The sequence below is a fragment of the Glycine soja genome, chromosome 7 (genome assembly GCF_004193775.1).
Source record: "Glycine soja cultivar W05 chromosome 7, ASM419377v2, whole genome shotgun sequence".
Classification (NCBI taxonomy): Eukaryota; Viridiplantae; Streptophyta; class Magnoliopsida; order Fabales; family Fabaceae; genus Glycine; species Glycine soja.
In genome coordinates this window covers 40,484,316-40,506,430 of record NC_041008.1, presented here as the reverse complement: position 1 = coordinate 40,506,430, position 22,115 = coordinate 40,484,316, and the positions used below count along the sequence as shown (strand labels likewise).

At 33.1% G+C, this 22,115-nt stretch overlaps 3 protein-coding genes and 1 pseudogene across 4 annotated transcripts; 2 read left to right on the top strand and 2 right to left on the bottom strand.

Annotated features, from left to right (window-relative positions):
* Nucleotides 1-1,347: 1,347 nt before the first annotated feature.
* On the top strand, nt 1,348-5,487 carry LOC114419967 (probable LRR receptor-like serine/threonine-protein kinase At1g51810). The gene is made up of 9 exons (XM_028385798.1): nt 1,348-1,477; nt 2,098-2,641; nt 3,287-3,750; nt 4,087-4,222; nt 4,391-4,462; nt 4,569-4,637; nt 4,743-4,814; nt 5,044-5,110; nt 5,226-5,487. The coding sequence occupies exons 1-9, from the start codon at nt 1,366-1,368 to the stop codon at nt 5,247-5,249; spliced, it is 1,560 nt and encodes a 519-aa protein (XP_028241599.1). The 5' UTR covers nt 1,348-1,365; the 3' UTR covers nt 5,250-5,487.
* Nucleotides 5,488-7,364: 1,877 nt separating this feature from the next.
* LOC114419686 lies at nt 7,365-12,004 on the top strand (annotated as a pseudogene). Its single transcript, XR_003668279.1, has 4 exons — nt 7,365-7,855; nt 7,977-8,103; nt 10,704-10,827; nt 11,242-12,004. The product of XR_003668279.1 is annotated as a calcium-dependent protein kinase 18-like (transcript).
* A 1,246-nt stretch (nt 12,005-13,250) lies between these two features.
* LOC114419685 (pentatricopeptide repeat-containing protein At2g15690, mitochondrial-like) lies at nt 13,251-15,477 on the bottom strand. Its single transcript, XM_028385430.1, has one exon. It carries the CDS (start codon nt 15,377-15,379, stop codon nt 13,613-13,615), a length of 1,767 nt encoding a protein of 588 aa, XP_028241231.1. The 5' UTR covers nt 15,380-15,477; the 3' UTR covers nt 13,251-13,612.
* A 3,092-nt stretch (nt 15,478-18,569) lies between these two features.
* LOC114419684 (protein PLANT CADMIUM RESISTANCE 2-like) lies at nt 18,570-20,822 on the bottom strand. Its single transcript, XM_028385429.1, has 4 exons — nt 20,393-20,822; nt 20,053-20,124; nt 19,685-19,897; nt 18,570-18,937 (listed from the first exon to the last, which is right to left on the bottom strand). The coding sequence occupies exons 1-4, from the start codon at nt 20,610-20,612 to the stop codon at nt 18,861-18,863; spliced, it is 582 nt and encodes a 193-aa protein (XP_028241230.1). The 5' UTR covers nt 20,613-20,822; the 3' UTR covers nt 18,570-18,860.
* Nucleotides 20,823-22,115: the final 1,293 nt, after the last annotated feature.

The following is a 22,115-nucleotide window of genomic DNA, read 5'->3' as shown; positions in this document are numbered from 1 at the left end:
GATGAGATGTTTGCATCTTTTATGGCTATTTTCTAATTGACAAATTGTGCACGTAGCTGTATATAATTATTGAAAAAAAGTTTAAATAATAACCAGTTGAACTCATACAGTTGCTTGTGCAATTTTATACAACTATATATGTTTCTTGTTAAAATGATGGACATTAACTTGTGCAGCTTACATTATTCAACCATTGTCATATTGCCTGGTAGGATTTGGATATACCCCAATCTTTTTTACATGTAATTGTATTTCATAGCCATCACTAGAGTTTTGAATGAAAATATGACAAAAAATTGTTAAAATCTTAAATAAATGTTGTGCTTGTTTTTGTGTGGATCCCCATTGCATAACGTTCTTTTGTGTTGTTTGCCACCCTTCTCTTTTTCTCTTTTGAAGATTTAGGGTTGAATTTTATCTTTTAGGCTTGGCTTATATTCAATGAAAAATAGACTCCACTTATTAGGATGTAGATTTGCCAAATCTGAAGCACTTTTCCAAGTCTTCAAGGATAAAACTTGAAAAGTGAATCCTATGGAACAATGACATACAACTGGCAATTTGAGATTTTATTTTTCTTGTCTTGCCTTCCATGAAAAAAATGTGATCCTCAGTACACCATCATTCACATTTTTCTTGTCTTGCCACTTTTAATCCTTTCTAATTCTAAGTAAAACATCAATTTCGTCCTTGAAATTGATATCACCAATCAATTTGGTTCTTAATTATGAAAAATCAAATTTAATTCCTAACTTTGATTACCATCAATCAATTTAGTTTATGTCATTGACATCATCAATCAATTTGGTCCCTAACATTATTAACAAAGAGAATTTAGTCCTTACTATAGTTGGAGTCAGGAACTAAATATTCCTTTCCATGTTTACCTTTGGTAGGATGTCCCGAGAGGATTATTTCTAAGAAAGACCCAAACTTTTAGGATTTAATTACCAAAAAAATTAATAACAAATATTTCGATCTTTTAACTTTCATTATCGGAACAGAAATACAAGAGAAACATGTCAAGGACTCATGTATATTAACATGTAATTTTTTATTTGTACGATTACAAACATAGATAACAAAAATTAGAAAAATAATATTATAAAATTATTATATTCCTAGAATAATTAATATAACTCTATTCAATAATCCAAAGAAACTATTTGCCCGTAATACCAACTAACGCTAATGTCGCTTTATAAATTACAGAATGGATGGACATATGACCAAGTCAAGCCATGACTATCACTATCTTTCAGGAGAGCCTTGGACGTGTCAACCCTTGTGAATGTGAAACCAGGCCATGCCATTCTCTTTCTCTTTTGTTTTCAACAAAACCGTAAAAAAACCTTCCCAAATCGCATGCTCTCAGGTGGGGCAGTGGCTTATGACAATATGAGCCCCTCCGTCTTCCTCCTGTGGCTTGTCATTATTTCTGTCCTCGCCCACTCTGCCCTAGCTTCAATCCCTCTAGGTACAAATTATATTAATACTCAAATTAAGCCCCCCAACAAGATAATGAATTTGCATTCACTATGTTCATAGATTAATGGGTTAAGTTTTTTCTTTCTTTATTTCTAATATGTACACAATTTAATACCTTTTTCCAGGTATTTTGATTGCACCCATAAATGCATGAGGAAAATAATCATAGACACCAAATCCTATTTAACATTTATTAGAGGGAAAGTGAGAGGAGAAAAAAGTGTAAACATGACAGATAATATGATATGATAATCATAAAAAAATGTTAATGAAATATTGATGTTTATATATCATTACTCAATGCATGATATAAAATCATATACGGTTTCAAAATTGCATCGTGGTCATAGTTTTGTTGTGATTTTTAATATTGACAAAATTTAAAGGCTAATGCTTCAATTGTGATTGTGTTACGGCCACATAAACTCCAAAATCCTTTCATGTTACAACTGAAATCGGTCATGAACTATTTTTTAAGTCCTTACCCTTAAATGCATGAAAATTTTGTAACATGGAGATTATTTTTTTATGCGTAATGTTGACAATGAAAATCAAAGAGATGTCCTCATGCATCTACCCTAACCATGGAGAATTTACGCATGCATGCAGCTTATTTCTTAGACTGTGGGGGCACCAAAGAGGTAACGGTAGACAATCTCACATACATTCCTGATGAAAGTTACATCAAGGTGGGCAAAACCACCACCATCAACAAGCCAGACTTGTTGCCAATACTCTCAACATTGCGATACTTTCCCGACACGTCGGCTAAAAAATATTGTTATTCATTGCCCGTCATTAAAGGCAGCAAATACCTTGTGAAGACAATGTACTACTATGGAGGTTTTGATGGAAGGAATAAGCAGCCTCCGGTGTTTGATCAAATCATTGAAGGGACAAGATGGAGTGTTGTGAACACCACAGAGGATTATGCCAAAGGTCTTAGTTCTTACTTTGATATTGTGGTGGTGCCATCGGGGAAGACTTTGAGTGTGTGCTTGGCAAGGAATGCACACACGGGTGGCGCAAGCCCCTTCATTTCGGCCTTGGAGGTGAAGAGGTTGGATGCTTCTTTTTATAATCCTACCGACTTTAACAAATATGCCCTTCTAACCGTTGCCAGGCATGCCTTTGGAGCTGAAGATATCATTAGGTAATTGAATGTTTCATCTTTTTATTTTTCTTTAGAGTATTGCTTTTAATTAATTTTAGAGTATGGGGTAAAATAATTTAATTTTGTATATATGGGGTATAGTGAATGTAACTCTTGTTATCATAAGAACCAATAACAATAAATATAAATTATTATATGATATTTAACCAGTCAAGGTCCATCATTCCATTATGTATATTGACAAATTTTTAAAAAAGTTGTTCATACCATCAACGTAGTATGGAGCAAGTATGTCTCCATCGTCTAGTAGTTTGAACATCTCTCTCTTTCAAAGAAGCAAAACAGATTCAACTTCTTCTAGGGAGTAGGGTGCTTCGAAAGGAAGAAGTTGACCATGAATTTTCATTGGCATTGAGGGTAGGTGCTAAAAAAAAGTTTATCATAAATTTTCATTAGCATCAAGTGTTAACACATTATTGATATGACTTTTAAAATAATTATTATAAAAAATATAAGTTTATCATATATAATAATTTATAATTAAATAATAATATAAAAATATTTTAGAGTGCCAATTTATATTTGATTTATTCTCGATATGTGTTTACATGAATGGTATAGAAAATACAGAATTATAGGTATGATGAGAGTTCTGATCATTAAAATGTTTATTTGTGGACCTAGTTTTCCAGATGACAAATTAAACCGGATGTGGCAACCATACAAGGACCAGAATCTTGTTGTGGAAAGCCATTCAAATGTGACTTCTTCAGACTTTTGGAATCAACCTCCAGTGAAAGCATTCAGTTCTGCAATGACAACTAGTCGGGGGAAGACACTTGAGATTCAGTGGCCTCCTATGTCCCTTCCCAGCACCTATTACTACATTTCCCTCTATTTTCAGGACAACAGAAATCCAAGCCCTTACAGCTGGAGAATTTTTGATGTTTCTATTAATGGCCACACCTTCTTTTCCAGCCTCAATGCCACAACTAAGGGTGTCACTGTTTATGCTGCAAAATGGCCACTCTCAGGGCAGACCAAAATTACATTGACCCCTGGTAGTGGAATACCTGTTGGACCTGTGATCAATGCCGGGGAAATTTATCAAGTTCTACCTCTTGGTGGTCGAACTCATACTAGAGATGGTAACTTACTAATCTCACTATTTTGCAATGTCTTTGACTGAGGTCATGTTTGAATAAAGTTTGTTATAAGCATTTGAGAAGAAAACAAGGAGGTAAAATGAATTGAATTCCGCCTACAAGTTAAAATCAATTTATGCACTTATAGAAGTTCTTCGTCTAACTTCTCCAAACTCTAAAATGCATAAATTGATTTTCATTTATAAGAGAAGTTCAACTTGTTTTGCTTTCTTATTTTCTTCTCCTATAAATACTTATGGAGAAATTTATGCAAACATAACCTATATTACAATCAATAAGCTAGTTGTTGAATCACTTAGTTGTTGTGGTTATCCTTAGTAATTGCAATGGAAGATTTGGCAAGAAGCATTCAGAATCCTCCTGCTGATTGGCATGGTGATCCTTGCCTACCTAAGGGAAATTCTTGGACTGGAGTTACATGCTCTAATGGTTTCCATGCACGAGTCACGACACTGTAAGTTCACTAATAGGCCACAACAATAATTAAATTCCACTGAAGTAATCTTAATTTGACTTAATTCATTGAGAGTGGAAAAATGCATCTAGTAACAATTGTCATCTTCTTGTGCCTTTCATATGTCTAATGGTGGATTCACATGTTTTGTTTTTTGTAAATGTGAAGGAATTTGACAAATGCTGGAGTGTCAGGGTCACTTCCTCCAACTCTTGGCCGTCTAAGTGCACTAGAGCATTTGTATGGAATGCTGCCCTCTTACTTCAAATATTCCAATACAAGTGATTCCTTCTTTTTGTTTTTTCAAACAACTGAATCAAGTCACTTTGTGAATATTTGGTTATAGGTGGCTTGGGGAAAACAAACTCTCAGGCACTATCCCAGATTTGAGTGGACTGAAGGAGTTAGAAACATTGTATGTGGCCCAAAAATTAAGATGCATCATGTCACATTATTCTTAATTTCTGAGATTTCTTGATCTTTAACTCCCTTTTTTTCTTTGATCTTGGTTAAATCCAAGGCATTTGGAGAAGAACAACTTTGAAGGACCACTTCCTCCATCAACAAAGAAACTCCCAAAACTGCGTATAATGTAAGATTTTACAATTTCAGAACAAAACCACTAAAATGTTTTTCTTCTGTCTCTCTATGATGCCTTAGCTAACCAGTTACAACCCCATTGGGTTTGACAAATATCTTCAATGGATCATGTCACATTCACTCTTCATTTTTCCCATTCTTTCTCTTCCTTTTCTCACATCTATCAAGAGTTGCCTACTAACTTGTGTGTGCTCTGTGACAAATGGTGACTGTAAAACCAGTGAGTCAGATTTTGAGAATAAGTCACCAAACACTAATTTAAAGCAAAGCGAAGTGAAAGTAGAACAAGTAAGCGCAACACTATACTTTTGTATCTATGCTAGTATTAACTATAACTAACATTAATAGAGTTCCTCTAAAGTTCACAAATTACTAACTATAATTGTGTGTTTTTGGTTTCAAGATGGCTCTAGAGATTCATCCGTGAGAATGAGCACAAGCCATTGCAAATTCGACAGGTTTTGTACGTGACTGAAGAGGCTTTAATACAATCATAGTGTCTAATGGGACGAGAAGTAATTAATTGGCACCATATACCAATCCCATTATTTCTGTATCACGTGGGAATTATGATTGCAAGCTATTGCTGCAAAAATTAGACGCATATGTGTAATTATATGGTGATATATATTGAGTAAATATTTGATAGAATATGATTGAAAGAATCTATTGTTAATGAAGTGGACCTATATTAATTCTCTCCAAAATCATGGTCAGATTATTTATCTGCCTTCTTGTGTTTTGGAAGAAAAATTCACACACCAAGGATATTTGCTAATGTAAATTCATTTATAATAATACAATATCCGATCTTGAATATACATGCTAAATTTTACACAAATTAAATATTTATTATTATATAAATTTTAAGTTTTAAAATATAGTTAACTTGAATTTATTTAATAAATATAAAATAATTTTGAAATTTAATACCTCAATTAAATACATACTTATTTCAAGTTATACATATTAATATTTGATATAATATAACATATTGATTATAATATTTCAAGTTATAATACTAAAATTAAATTCGATTAGAAAAATAAATCTTATTTAGATAAGAAACAATTCAAAAGAATAAATCTTACTACTTTACGTAATAGATTCAACTATTGAGTTGCTCTTTTTTTTTCAATTATCCGCACATCTCACCGACCAATGACAACACAATTTCAATTTTTTTTCATTTCGATTATAATGTAAGGGGTTAAAATATAATTTTGGTTTCCTATTTTTTTAAAATCAACTATTTTAAGGGTAATAAATTTATAATTGATTAGTATGTGGCAAATCTTATTTTAATTATTTACTTACTAATAACATTAATTTATAAAAGAAAGAATTAAAAAGTACACAACCAATATTAATTTATAAAAGAAAGAATTAAAAAGTACACAACCAATGTTTGAAATTGGTCATGGAAATTAAAATCACATATTTTTCTAGAATTGGGGGATGAAATTTCTCAATTAAAAAATGAGAAGACTAAAATCACATTTTTTTAAAAGTGAAAAATGAAATGTCTCAATTAAAAATTAAAAAACTTAAATTGTAAATTTGAAAAAATAGGGGATGAAAATTACATTTTAGCCTAGTGTAAAATTACATCATTGGTTTAACATGTGACAAAGGTTATATTTGACAAAATTAGTTAAAAAGTTAACCGAAGGTGGAAAAGCTAGCTGCTAGTTAAAACTAAAAAATTAATTACTTAGTTATAAATGTTTGATAAAACTAGCTATTGAAAGAGATAAAACGTGTAAAATGACATAAAAATAATAAAATATTGATTTATTTTAAAAATGTAACTAGGAAATTAAATAAATTTATTGAGGATAAAAATATAAGAAAATATAAAAAGTTAGAAGTTAGAAACTAATATTTTAAAAAATGCTACTTAAAATAATGTTTCAAAAAACATTGAAAACTATCAAGAAGGTACTAAAAAGTTTGTTTAGTAACATTTATTTACTGTATATTTAATGATGATTATTTATAGGATAATAATAATTATTTTAAAACAATAAAATGATATAAACATGCAGTAATTTATTTTAAAATAAACTAAATCAAATACATATATTTTCAATAATTGATATAAAATATTAATTAAAATACTAAAATTATTTCTGATTAAATGTCGTTGTATCTCGCGCGGCCCTTGTTTTCCATGTTCATGTTCAACTTAACCCTAGTTTGAAACGAGGAAAAGAGTGAAAAAAAAAACAAAAAAAATTGACATTTAAATCAGAAGAAAAGTGCAAGAAAAGAAAAATTTTAACTTTTGTGTCTATAAGTGAATTTTTATTTTCTTTCTCTTAATTAAAAAAAAATATAATTATTGGTATTTTTTTTTCTTTCTATTTTCTTTCTTTTAGGCAAACATATCATAAGGAAACCTACCACTTCAACTAATAGCAGCGAATCACAAATTCATCCGATCAAGAGAGAAGCAATCATAAAATAAAATCCGTTTATAATAATAAATAATTAAATTTAAATATATCCGATAATAAAAAATACTCTCTGGTCTCTGCTTCGGTGCTTCTGCACACCATTACCATAATACTGAAAATACCAATCTATAATATTACGCAGATAAATATAATAATTCCCCTCACATTTGCACATTTCCCCAGAAAAAATAAGAACTCCACTCTTTTCCTTTCGGTTCATTTTTTTCTGCGAATGTTCGCTACCAATGCCGCGAGCAACCTCTTCTTCCCCGGCAATCCTTCGTCCTTCCGGTGCCGCGCCGCCGCCGGAGACCTCTCCGCGGGCCCCTCCTTCTTCCAGTCCGTCGCTGGCGGCCTAAGAATAGGCCAGTTTCCCGACGGCGCAGGACTCGTCGTGGAAGGACGGCGCGGCGGTGGAAACGAGCCGATAAGGGTGAAGAAATGGTCTCGGAAGAATGAGAGTTACTTGGACAACGACACTGAGCCTCTTCCCCTTCCAATGACGTATCCCGATTCCTCGCCCGTTTCGCAAGAAGAGATTGATAAGCGCCTCCAATGCGATCCCCAAATTCAGGTTTTAGTCTCTTTTGATTCCTTATTTGCATTGTGAGTTAGTTCTGTTTGAGTAATTTAACTAGTTAACATTTTATTTTTATTTTTTGATTTTGAAATGTGTGGCTTGTATTGTATTGTAGGATTGTAAAGAGGTGGTGTATGAATGGACTGGGAAGTGCCGTAGTTGCCAAGGATCGGGATATGTGAGCTACTATGGCAAGAGAGGGAAAGCGGTTACCTGCAAATGCATTCCTTGCATGGGAATTGGTATTACATTTGCCTTCAACATGCCTTGCCTTTTTTATTCGTGATAACTTGTGTTGGATAAAGGGGTGGGGGGATTAATCATGAAGTTGTGAATCTTATTTTTGATGAACATGTGTTGAGTGTTATGTTATGACCTTTAAATGTCATGGCTACGTAAATGTGTTTGCCCGGTTGCCTAAAAAATGCTATATATGTGGCACTAGCCTTTTGTTTTTGAATTTTTTTATGCACAATGGTCGCACTGAGGTTCGAACCTACAACCTCATGCATTCTACCCTCAACCCCCACCACTAGGCAGTGACACTAGCTTATTTAGAGGATGAGTATTCTCCTGTTGGTTCTTTTTGTCATGACAACAACCTATTTTGAGAATTTTCTCTTTATTCTTTTGTTTGATTCTAAGAAATTGGATCCATCTAACTCTCCTAACTACACACAATGACATTATTAATTGTTGAGTGGCATGATTTTTCGGTAAATTTAGTTTTCTACCTTCTTAACTGTTTCAACATAGAAGAGGGTAGAAGAGTGATAGCTAAAACTTGAGAAAACAACTGGCTGATTGGGTTTTCCCCAAGGATCTCCAGCGGTTCTTGTGTGTTAATTTAGAAGATTTGGCACCAGCACAGGTGCTACAAAGGCTTTGACACTGCTCAATTGGCAATTATCTGACGTATCTAGTTGGAAAGAAATGCTAGAATCTCTATTGGGTGTTTGTTACCTCAAGTTTTTTTGGGATCCAATCAGTTCACCGAGTTTCGTTTTAGTGTTCTGCTACTGGTCTTCTATGGGGGGTGGGGTTTTCTTTGTTAGAATAGAGAGATTGACTTGTTGTATTACCTGTTTCTTGTTCTTAGTACTTTTTCAAACCTTTTATTTTTGTTATATATAATTCTTGAGGAATTTTTATCCTTTCACTTTTGTACCTTCTTTTCTGTTTTAATAAATTCTTTTATATGAAAAATCATTTACATGATATAATTTTATCTCTCAAGTGAACTGTGAACATGCTAAATTAGCTCACATGTAGCATAGACGGACTGTTTTGCTGCTTATGTTTTGTTTTTTTTCATTCAAGGCACCTTTATTTAATGTATTGCATGGCTATAGCCATGCCCCATTCATGTCATCTGATTTATGACTTTGGGCAAAGTTATTTTGCCCATAGTTATCAATAGATCCCTGATCACAGTGCAGAGCTGCTGACCCCAAAAGTACTGTATCAGAATAGTGTTATACTGAAAATAATGGAAAAAGTATGTAATTTGTACTTTACTCATATAAGTGCTAAAAAATCAAAGGTTACCCAAAATTAAGAACATATCATTAATAATCAAAATTCGTGGCCTAGAGACACAATCACCATCAATCGAATAACAAGCCAATAATAACGAGGAGAGAATGAGGCTGAGGTGCTGTGTTTGGTTGTTGTAATTGAGATGATGGCTTGTTAACCATATCAACCATGACGGTTGTGACTTGTTTGCTATTTTCCCACAATTCAGGCTTCTATCATCTCTTGATAATAATGGAATACGATGCCACTTCTTGTGCATTCAGGCCATGTGACACGATGCTAAATTGCTATGGTGCACTATTAACCATAATTTTCCATTTTATAGATTTGAAGTCTTAGATTATATTAGAAAGTTTGCTATTCAAGTTAGCCATTCTAATGTAGAATGTTTCCACTTAATTTCCATTGAGCTTTTTCCCAACTTCTCTGTATGGTGAAAAAAATATTGCTTGATGGTGGGGAGGATGTTTCTCTTTGTGACTTTGAGTTGTTATGCAATATGAATTAGGATTCCTGTCTCGTTGTCATATGAATTACAGCATCTAATTTATGACTTCCAACATAAGAGTTTGGTAGATTTTGTTCCACCCATCATCACAATTACAAAGAAAGATTTCAAGGGATACCTTAAAATAGTGCCCTTGCTTTTCTAGTTTCCTTTTGCCTGTAGTTAGTTTGAATCATAACTTCCTTTATCATATACTGTTAATTTCAGTCTTGTATTTTTTTAATGCATCAGAAGTGTTGGTATATCCCACATGGCGTAGTTACTGAAATATACCAAGTGACCACTTTTGTACAGTCTTCTGCTGTTTAGGATGTTTCCTGTTCCCTTTTGGTTTATACTATGGTGAAACATGTGATGTGAGGGGTTGATGATAGAGGCTTTGTTGTATATTGAAGTTGTATTTTAGATAGGAATATAATGTGTGCATCGTATCCCTCCCTTCCCTGTAGTGGGTATACCTTTCTTGTAAGGATACATTCTCAGGTTCCTTTTACTATTGAATATATACCACATTAGCCATTAGTTATAAAAATACAAATCAATATATTTGTGTTGCTTGGGGGTCATCTTAGAATTTCTTTTATATAAATGGGTTATCCCATGTTTTAAGTGTTTTTTCCTTAGATGCAAACTATCTGCTTTACTAGTAAACCTTTTCCTAATAGTGACACACGGACTTAATGGACAATTGGACATGCATGATGTTTCTATCAAAAACATTCCTGAGTGACCATAATTCCATGTCAACTTTCTGAAATTCCATATGTTCTTTTTATCTTCACTGTTATTTTCAAGAATGTCAAGTTGGAGTAATTTGCCTAATGTCTGTTTTGCAGGTTACGTGCAGAAGATAACAGCTCGCAAGGATATTGATGTAATGGAGGATTTGGAGAATGGAAAACCACCATGATGGTTGATGGTCCTCTCGGACCCCTCAGTCTTAGATTCTTGTTTTATTCCCTTTCTCCACCTCGGGAATTTGTACTTTATTTATGTTGATGAGTTATTCTTCCATAGTAGTTCCTCAAAATAATACGTAAATGAACATTGATACGATTAGACTTGGTAAAGATTGTACCACTAGAATACTGACTTGATAAAAAAATATCCCCACAAAGTAAGATAGGAAAACACACTTGTATCTTTTGGAAAGAATATATTCTTTTCCATAAATTATGCTTATCTTTTGTCGCACACCATTCTTTTCATATCCTGCATTTTCATTTAGCATCTTAAGTTTCGTACTGCTGAGGGGCATGTCACCGCCTCTTCCCATTTCTTGCTAATATAAAAGGCCATATCCTGTTTTCTTGTCAAATGAAATTCATCGCAGCATAAAATGTCAAAGACAAGTTTCCTTGACTTCCAATACAACCTCTCAAGGAGAAAATACCTGAGGAAGCCATCGCGCCTGTTCTCCCGGGACAGGCAGAACTCTGGGCTTAAGGGTGTGTTTCTTCAGCCTAATGCTGATGAGATGAAGCAGGTGTTTGACAAATTTGATTCCAATAAAGATGGGAAAATTTCTCAACAGGAGTACAAAGCCACCATGAAGGCTCTAGGCATGGGGGACTCGGTTCATGAAGTGCCAAATATTTTCAGGGTGGTTGATTTGGATGGAGATGGATTCATCAACTTCAAGGAATTTATGGAAGCTCAGAACAAGGGTGGTGGGGTTAGGACGATGGATATACATAGTGCATTTAGGACGTTTGATAGGAATGGCGACGGTAGAATAAGTGCTGAAGAAGTTAAAGAAACGCTAGGAAGGCTGGGAGAAAGGTGCAGCATTGAGGACTGTCGGCGAATGGTGAGAGCTGTGGACACTGACGGAGATGGCATGGTTGACATGGACGAGTTCACAACCATGATGACACAGTCCCTGAGACATGTTTGAATGTTTATGGCTATCATGTTTCTTGAGCTTGTATTTAGGATCACCTCAATGAAAGCTATGTGTGCTGTATTTAGATTTGTGCATGTGTTAAATAAACTGGATTTTAAAATCAGTGGAACAATACAATTGTACTGTTAAAACGGACAACTCTATTGCTTGTAATGAATAATACTAATATAAAAACTTTCTTGTGTTTAGATTTCTACCTTATTACTTAAAATTTGTCGAGAATCAAGTTAGGAGACGCCAAGCCTTAGTGTCTGTTTGGTAAGTGTGATTTTAAGCAAACGAAAATAGGTCGTCATGTTTGGTGAATGTCATTTAGAGCAGAGTTAAAGTTGAAATCAGTGGAACTCACGTTTTTTCATCTCTCTCATGTGTGAGTTTTCTCACGTGATAAAAAAAGCTAATGACTCTTGTGCCGCTAGTGGTAGAATTGATCAAGTTAAAAGTTAGTTATAGATAAAACTCAACTGAAATCTTGAATATTCATCCCATCACTTTAAAAATTAAAGGCTAAAATATTTTAGTGTTTCTTATATATACTTGAGTTTTATTCCTAATAATTCTTTTTCTATCTTTTTGTTCTTGATGTTTGAAAATTTATCATAAGTCTTTATTGTTAACTTCTGTTAAGTTGGTTATAGGTTTACATGCTAGCATGTCACATATGTTAGCACAAGTGCTAGAAGGAAAAATATATGAGAACAAAGGTAAAACTGGCTATATATCAGGAGCTCAAACATATTTTAACCAAAAATAAGAGAACTGAAATAAAAGGTAAACATTTCAGGCTCTACTGAGCTTCCAGATCAATAGCGTCTTTGGAAAAATGTTTGAGAATGGAAGAATCATGCTTGAGATATGAAAAATCAATTAAGAAATCAGAGGCCAAAAGAAGATATTCTATTAAACAAGTTAAAAAATAAAGACAAGGTAATAATTAACAATAAAAACGGGAAAATAAAGTACTTGAAAATCATGACTTCATATTTAATTCGTTGATTCTCTGCATATATCATGACTTAGCTTTTAGTAAAGTTTATATTTCATGCTCTCCACCACGAGTAAAAATCTGACTCGCCATTTCTTTTTTGCCTAAGCTCAGAAGCGCCATCACGTAATGCAATCAGCAACCAGTGACAGCTGTTTTAACAGCATACCAGTTGCTGTAGACTACAATTCCAAATCAGTGCTGTGTGTTTGGATTAGATTTATCTTGAGAAATAATCAATTACTTTTTCATGGTAAAGGCAAAGCAACAACAATCAGTTGTTTCTACTTTTTCATGGTACCGCCATGATTTTGAGGAATAGAATTGATTCTTAAGTGTTATTCAAACACACTATAAAAAATATGATCTATGTTACAAGCAATCACATACCCCATGGGCCTAAAAGAATTTATTCCCCCAATACACCGTCTTTAACTATGAAGATCGAAGATATCCTTGTAAACATCTTTTCAAAACCAAACTTCAAACAATCTAACTTGTTCTACAAATTTTCATGGATCAATCAATACAGCTAGTGTTATGTTGCTGGAACCAAAAAACCAATATACAAAAACCATGTTAAGAGCAAATTTTAATGGGATCACAGGTATTAGCCCTGAGTAGAGAGAGAGAGATTAAGTGAATATCTCTGAACAAGAAGCAAATACATTCTAAATCAGTGCATACTACATATTTCATCTCCTATCCTAGTAGTGTTAAAGCTTCCACGCACATTTGTTTTCCCGGTATAAGGAGACGCCGGGTAGAAAATGATATGTCCATGCTACTGTAGGATTTCAAGTAATGATTCTTTCACCAGTAATCCCCACAAGAGCATTTTCCATCCTTGAAATGATGAAACCTTTTGTTATCTCTGACAATTAATTCCCTCCCTACAATCCTGGACATGATCTTGATGGCATTGTGACAGTCACCACAGACTCGAAGGTTCTTGATGATTCTAAGAGGTGTTCTTGGTGGAGTACTAATAAGACCATAGGCAATTGCTAGACGTTCACTGTGGTAGAGCAAGGCTTGCTCCTTTGCTTCCTGATCAATGTCATGAAGAACATATCTTGTGTCAGGAACATACCCTGCTTCTTTCATCCCACTCAAGGCCTTCAACTTTTCATCATCCTTGTAAAGTGTAGGATTCTTATACTCAATAATTCTGTTCCTGCCATCAAGCATGTTAATTGCAGTATACTTCTTCGGAGGTGGCATGGGGATCTTATTGGCAACAGCTTTTGATGGGTCAAGACTAACAATCAACTCTTCAGTATAGTCTTCAAGATCAAAGTCTCCATGAGCGCGAGCATAATGCTTCAGTTTCTCCCATACAGCTACCGTGGGCTCAAATGGCAACTGGTCAATAAACTCCTCAGCTTCCTTGAGGTATGCAGATTGTCCAAGAACATCCAAAAGCCCCATGTAGTGCCCCACAACAGGCTCAATTCCATACTTGCTTTTCATAGACTCAAAATGTAGGAAAGCATCCTCCACATCCTCTGCACTGGCACAAGCCGACAACACAGCAAGCAAAGTCTCCGAAGTGATCTCCAAACCAAGCTCATTCATCTGCTCAAACAACTGCAATGCCTCATCTCCGTTGGTGTTATTTGCGTAGCCGCGCATCATCAAGTGCCAAGAGTCCATATCCCTGTTGGGCATATGATCGAACACCCTACGTGCATCAGTCATGCTTTTACAATTCCCATACATTTCAATCACCTTGTTGTTCAGTGTGAGATCACTCCTGAAAGTGGATTGTAGAAAGTGGTCATGGGCCTTCTTAGCATCCTCAAGGGACTTAGATTGTCCACACGAGTCAAACAGAAGGGCAAAGCAACCAGCATCAGCTTTGACCCCTTTATCCATCAATTCAATTGCCTCTTTAACTTTCCCCTCTCGGCACAAACGTGTCAAATCAGTGATCGAAGGAGGTTGTGGAGGAGGAGCAGGGGACGCTTGTGATTGAACAGAGGTTTGATTGTTGTTCAACTGGTTATTAGGGTTTTGGAATTGGTTAGGGTTTGGGAACCCCTGAGACCTAGGGTTCCACTGATTAGGGGTAGCAAGGTTTTGATTGTTCCATCGATTTGGGGTAGTGGGTATGCGAAAGTTTGGATTTTGAGAAGTGGGTGTTTGAAAATTGAGATTTTGAGGTGGTGTGGGTTGGGGGTTCCACTGATTATGGTTTCGGCCATTTTCTGGAAATGGACGAGGAGGAACATTGTGTTGGCGAGATTGATGGTTATGGTGATGAGGAAATTGATTGGGAGGGGGAGGAGGGTTGGGGTAGTTATGGGTCTGTGGGTTGAAATGTTGAGGTTGAGTTTGATGTTGATGTTGTTGCTGCCATTGTTGTTGACCCTGAAAAAGCGTGGGATCAGAGGGTGGTTGGTGTTGGTTTTGCTGGGAAGGGAATCTTTGATACTCGTGTGGAAGTGCAGAGGTGGTTAGAGATTTTGTAGTTAGGGTTTGGGTGAAGTGGTTGCCATAGATAAGGTGTGTTCGAAGCTTGAAGGAGGAAGAGAGCATAGTGGTTCGCGCACGCTGAATCGATGTGAACGTCGCCATTTCTGAGTGAAACAGTGGCAGAAACAACTAGGGTCTAGGGAGGGAGGACGCTTCTGTATTTTTATTCGAAGGGGGACATTTTGATTGGGTTCCTCATTTTGTTTTTGGGCCATGGGTTCTTATTTTGGGTCAACATCATGGATCATGCATGTTTTATTTAATAAATTTAATGCTCTTATTTATTTGCTTTCTTTTAGGATTTTTTTTATCCATATAAATTAAAGAGATATCAGGATTTACAAGAACTCAGGTACATTGCTCAACTTGGATCCCTTGATTTCTTTTAGGATAAGAAGAAGAGAGGAAAAATGTTTTTTTTTTTAAAAACAAATTAGGGTATGTCCAACCTAAAGTAAATGACTAATTTCTCAAGACTAGAATATATTTAAAGAATTGTCTTTTACCAGGAAAGATATTAAAATATGAAGTGTACTGTTGTAGAGATAATATTGTGTGCAAAGAAAAAATTTCTAGAGATAATATTGAACATGATGTTTTTATAATGTAGATACATTATTTATTTATAAGATCAAATTACATTAGTATTACTAATAAATTGTTAGTCTAAATATTATTCAACTTAGTTTCTTTAAAAAAAGTTTTGAGTTTGAGTCTTGTAAATAAATAAAAAAATGGTTAGGAAGAGAAAATGTTATTAAAGATTATTAGTCAAATTTTTTAGTAAAAATAGTTATGAACAAAATTGGTGAATACTTTACTTATGATAATAAAAAAAATTACATTGATATCACTTGCACCAATTATTATATTATTTAATAATTTTTAATCAAATAATTTTATTTCAAAACTCATATATTCAAAGCTCTTTTCACGTGAATGGTATATATTAAAAATTATATTCTTTCAAAATGATATGATACCTCATTCATGTACATCAAATTTTAGGTAATGTATATTTTTGAAATATATACAAATATAAATCATTTTATTATATTTCTATGGTTGTTTAGTTTTGTCTTTGATATAAACAATCAATGTGATATATAATTATAATTTGATGGTTGTTGTTATAAGATTCACATTTTGTATAAAGTTATTAATGTTGCAATAATTATTGTAAGTTAAACCATTATAATTTGATCGCACAAGATTGTTACAGTTTAACGGGTGCATTCGAGTCTTGAGGATGCAATTAAGTGAATTATGAAATAAAAGTGTTGTCACTCATAATAGTTTTACCTAGCTCAAAATAGGATTTGCCTCCCTAGAAAATACCTATGGTCTTTATGGGAAAAATATTGATGTTTAGAAATATTAAAATAAAAAAGAAAAAATGTTTAAAATGTAGTCATTATTTTAATGTGTGAATATTCAAATTTAGAAAGAAAACAATATAAGATAAAAATTGTTAAATTGAAATTGAAATAAAAATTTGATTATAGAGAATATTTTAAATTAAGATCACATTTGAAAGGCATGTGAATAAGATAAAAGAAGAATAAATTAATAACCCTTTAGGGTAGGCCTAGTAGTAGAGGTTTTGATAATTTGTACGTCAGGTTTAGGTTCAAACCTCATTAACATCATTGTATACAAAAAAAAAGAGAGACTAATAATAATTTATAATCAGAAAATATAATTACTTAAATTCAAAGATGCATGTACGAACGCATCTATTCAAAACGTATATTCAAAATTTAAATTAATAAGAGTACTAAATTCGAAATTGATTTGTTTATAAGGCTATTATTTTTCTTTTTTTTGTCAAATTTCTTCTGAAAGTATTTTGAGGTTTATTGATTTAATATTTAATAAATATTTTATTATCAGAAGTTAATGAAGAGTGAAAATAAATTTTAAAAAAGCTTAGAATATCAGAGTTAGTTAATAATAATTTTTGGAATAAACTTTTTTTTATGCATAAATTTAGTCGAATGGGAAGATACTCAATTCTATTTAGTGAGCCAATCAACTAGTCCCTACTCCCTAAGCATTAGAAGATCTCTTTTGATAGGACTATTCATCAAGCAAAGAAAGTAACTTCTAAAGATTTGAATCCACATTGATGAGAAAGATGAGAGGATTGAGATTTTTAACTACTTGTGTCAACTTATGTTAGTTTTTGAAATATACTTATGTCTTGTTGAATCATAATTTTTTTTACATAAAAAAATCTTATAAATATATTTGTGTTGACATAATTATGTATCATTTCTTAATTTAAGCGTATAAAATTTAAACTTAGTTCTTGTATATAGTCTAATCTAAACTTAAACTTATTTATTTAATAAACTAAATAAACATTAATTAATTTACAAATAATTATTTAATGTAGTTAATCTTGTGCATAATCTAAGTTTGCATATATTAATATTATATTTGAGTACGATATTATCAAGTCTCCATGGAGGTCACCAACGCGGGTTGATCCAAGTGATAAAGTTTAGGTTCTCTATGGAAAAATGTGTTGGAGTTCTTGTAAACCAAAAATAGATGTTAAACTTGAGAGAGTTTTACTCTCTTAAATGTTCATAAACTCGACTTTGATTATATGATGTATCTAAATCATAAAGAAAAAATTCTATTTGAATCTATCTATATTATTGAAAAATTTAAATATGCTTTTGGTTCATCTAAGTTAATTTTTTAATTTTGGTTCCTATAATTTTTTTTTCATGTTTAATCTCTATAAGTTTGTATTTTTTTAATTTTGATCTTTATAAGATATTTTATTTATGTTTAGTCCTGTAAGTTTGTATTTTTTTTAATAAAAAAATTAGAATCTTATAGAAAATAAAATTGAAAAGACATAAATTTATGACTAAAAATAAACAAAGAATTCACAGGAATCAAAATTGAAAAAACGCCCATTTACATGAATTAAAATTAAAAAAAATAAACTTATGGGGTCAAAAATGAAAAAAGAGATAATTTACAAGATTTAACCCATGTAAAAATTGGGATTTGATAGCTTCCTCAAGCCCCCGACCCTTCACATGATAAGAGTGACACAAAAATTAACAATCAAAATTTGAAAATTATCCTCGTGCTGGCTTTTTTTATTTTTGGGTTTGGTAAGCTGGCTTTTTTGATATATGTTTGTAATGCAACTCTAGCCATTCACTTTGGTGTCTATGATTAGCACTTTAAGTCGTCCCATTGAGTATGTCCAATGCTTTGACCTTTGAGGGTAAAATAATTTTTGGATTACAGACTGATAAGACTAAAATTTAAGATTGGAACTTGAATGGATCGATGTCTAAGTAAAAGATAAAGCCTGATAACTGTGGATTAGATAATTTGACACAAATGTTCATTTCTTTTGAATAATAAAAACACTCAAACCAACTCCTGATAAAACAAAACTCAAACGAAGCAGCAAACAGAATATATATATATATATATATATATATATATATATATATATATAGACACACACCACAAGGAGTTGAAATTAACAGCACCAACCAACAGCTCGATCTCAGGGTAGACCAAAATGCTCCTAAAGAGGTTTCACTTTTCATCTTGTCATAGATTGTGACATTACTGGTGATACTATAGCTCCTTGCCTTTGTCTTTCCATGTTGGCTTCCCACCCTATATTTCAATTAATTACCCAACAAGAAGTCAGTTTCATATACATTTAAAAGAGAAAGTAAAGGAGTGCTCATAAATAATCCACAATAATCAAACAAAAACCACAAGGTGAAATCTTATATGCTCCATTTTTGTCAACCTTTTATATCTATAAAGTTTGATGCAGCTAGTGCTTTTTAAAATTATCATAGTCTCTAATACGTGTAACCGCAAAATGCCAAGTTACTGAGTCTTTTTTTGGTTAAAATATTGATGGTCCGGTTACAAGAAGTTTAATAAAAGCAATAAATTACTCTAGCTCGAAGAACGACAACTCAGATTAATTATAATCAAGGAAAAAAAACGAAGTCAATCTGACAGAAAAAAGAAAAAGTAATTTTGTATCCCTCCAATCAGATTTAATGAAAGTATAGCACCTTAAGTGTTTTTCATCTTGTTCTCGAATTAAAATTGGAGGTGAAATTTTGTCCCAATGAAAATTCATATAATAGATCAAGCTCATTATATTAGTAATTTTTAAACAGCACTTGATTTTAGGACAAAGATTCAAAGGCATTATTTAGCCAGCAAACCCATATGATGTCTGACAATTCACCAAGATTCTCACCCTCAATACATCATTTCAAAAGAAAAAATTGAAATGATATATAAAGATTAGGAAAAAAAAAGATTAAGAAAGTAGAGATCCGGAAATTGATGAGATGACAGTATATTTATTTGTCAATCTCTAGTTAAGGAAGGTATTACCTATGCTCAAGTCAAATCCACGGTTTTTAAGCTCCCTATACTCCTGACATAGAGCACATGTTTCACAGCAGAAATGAACTAAACAGTCCATACATGGAGCCTCTGGTAAGTCATATTGTACCCTCAGTTTGGACCTATAATAGCAAGAATACAAGCATGCAAGCCCACTCAGAGCTAGTAGGGTCCCATAAATAGCCCCAGCACAAGTGCAAGCTGCATATATGAAACAAAAAGACAAGAAAAAATTGCAATAGATAATTAGATATAACATATAACCGTTCCCCTAAAAAAAAAAAAAGCAAGCATAACCGTTATGAAGTATATATTGTACTCATATATGCAGTGTTTAATAAAAATTAAAAACTTACTTGTATTGCCTTTATCTACTATCTCTGCTATCAATCCAAATGTAACACAGGGGCAGAAGCAAGTGACCAAACCTTAGAAAATAAACAACCGTAGTATATCTCAGTTGCTTGATGTTTATACTATTGAGAATGAAGAAGGACAAAACTTAAATACAATTCTATAGGTGTTTTTAGTGTTTTTCTCTAATCAAAATTGGAGTTTCATCTCAGTAATCTGCAAAATAAATGTTTGTATTTGAGATGAAATTCCAATTCTGATTGGAGAACCGGATCAAAGCGCTTGTAGAACTGTATCTAAGTTTTGTTTAGAGATGAGATCACATAATTCATGGGTTCTTACAGTTTCCAGGATCATCAGTACAACGGCACAGACCAGTTGACCATCGCTGTGTCCTAATCACAGGACCCCTTACACTAACACTGTTGCTGATGTATGGAGGAGCATAGGATGGAATTTGAGGAGGGCCATAATTTGGTGGCACCACAACTGGTAGAACATACCCTGGATGTCTATGATGAGCTGCATATACCTCATCATGTTCATCTACTGTAGGATACATTTTGCTGGTACTTTAGCAAATTAGCTAGAATTAAATTACGGTTACTGTAATGACAATCTAACAGCATGCCAAACTTTTCGGCTTATCTTAGTATATATAAATAGATGGAACTTAATTTAAAGAGGGCACTCCTTATTTTAATTACTAGCTAGCTAGTTAGGCAATAGTTTTTCATAACCAGAAGTTGCAAAGAAAAGTACTAATTAGTAATAAGCATTTGAAGTCAACATAAATAATTGGAATATGTCCAATGACCATTGATATAGGAGAAACAAGTGTAGATTAAGATAAGATCATTACATTACGTACCATGCTCCTTCTTTAGGATTTATGAAGGTTGGTGATTCCTCGAAAATCTTGATTGGGGGGAGATAAGACAATTTGTGATTACATTATACATGTCTTGACTTGGACACGGTCAAGGAACATCCCAATTTCCCATCATATATAATTTTGATTCAAATGTGAATCCAGAATAATTTATTATTTGCAATGATGCGCTGAAAAATTCATGCACCAATGATTACTTGGCCGCTGGTAGTATGAGGACCAACAATTTGTTGCCTGACAAGGATAGCCGAGTTAAAATAAATAACAAGTCAATGTGAATCAGTTTCAATTAGCTATATTATGTCAATACAAGCAAGTTAATTAACAAACTAAATCTTATAATATCTCCAACAACCAAAGGTTGTAAATATATAATGTTTTCTGTTCAACGAAATAAAAATTATAAAATCTTCCACATGTAGAAGCTTGTGTAGAAAAAAAAAATATTAACTCCACGTTCGGTAGACCAGCGCCTTATCCATTGGGTCATGGAGTCACAATTTTATTGCTCTTTCGGACCAAAACCTTAACCTGGTGCCTTAGACCAACTCGGCCATGCCAACTTGATGTTAACTTTTGCACCAAAATTTTACAAGTACTTATATGTTACTAGATAATAACGAAGGTACTTCAATTTAAATATTAACTTCAAGTTGTTGTTAATCTATTGCTTATGCATGGTTTTTTATTTCTACCCTCTGAAATCTGAGTTTTCAATTGCAGTATTATTCTAGAGATACTATTATATATACGCTTATACGTTCATAGGTTTCTAGTTCTACATCTTCTGCATTCTTGCATCCCTTGTCCCTAAGTTAGAAAATATATATAAACACTTCAGTAATATTAAGATTTGGAATATTTTATATATTTAATGCAGTGGTGGTCATTCAGTTAGAAAATCATTTTTCCTTCCTAGGACTAGGTTTTGGAGAACATTTTCCTGTTTCACTTCCACATCGATCCAAAGCCACCCATTACCACTCCATTTTCTTTTTATATATAGAAACGAAGACATGCATTAAAAGAGGTTAATAGAATTCAGAAAAACGTTTCTTTAAGAGAAGTTGAACCAATCCAAGTGTCTTCCAAGAATTTTGTAAATTCCTCATTTGCCTAGCCATATTTTTTGAAAATCATTGAGGAGCAAATCTTGATTTGCCTTCCACTTTG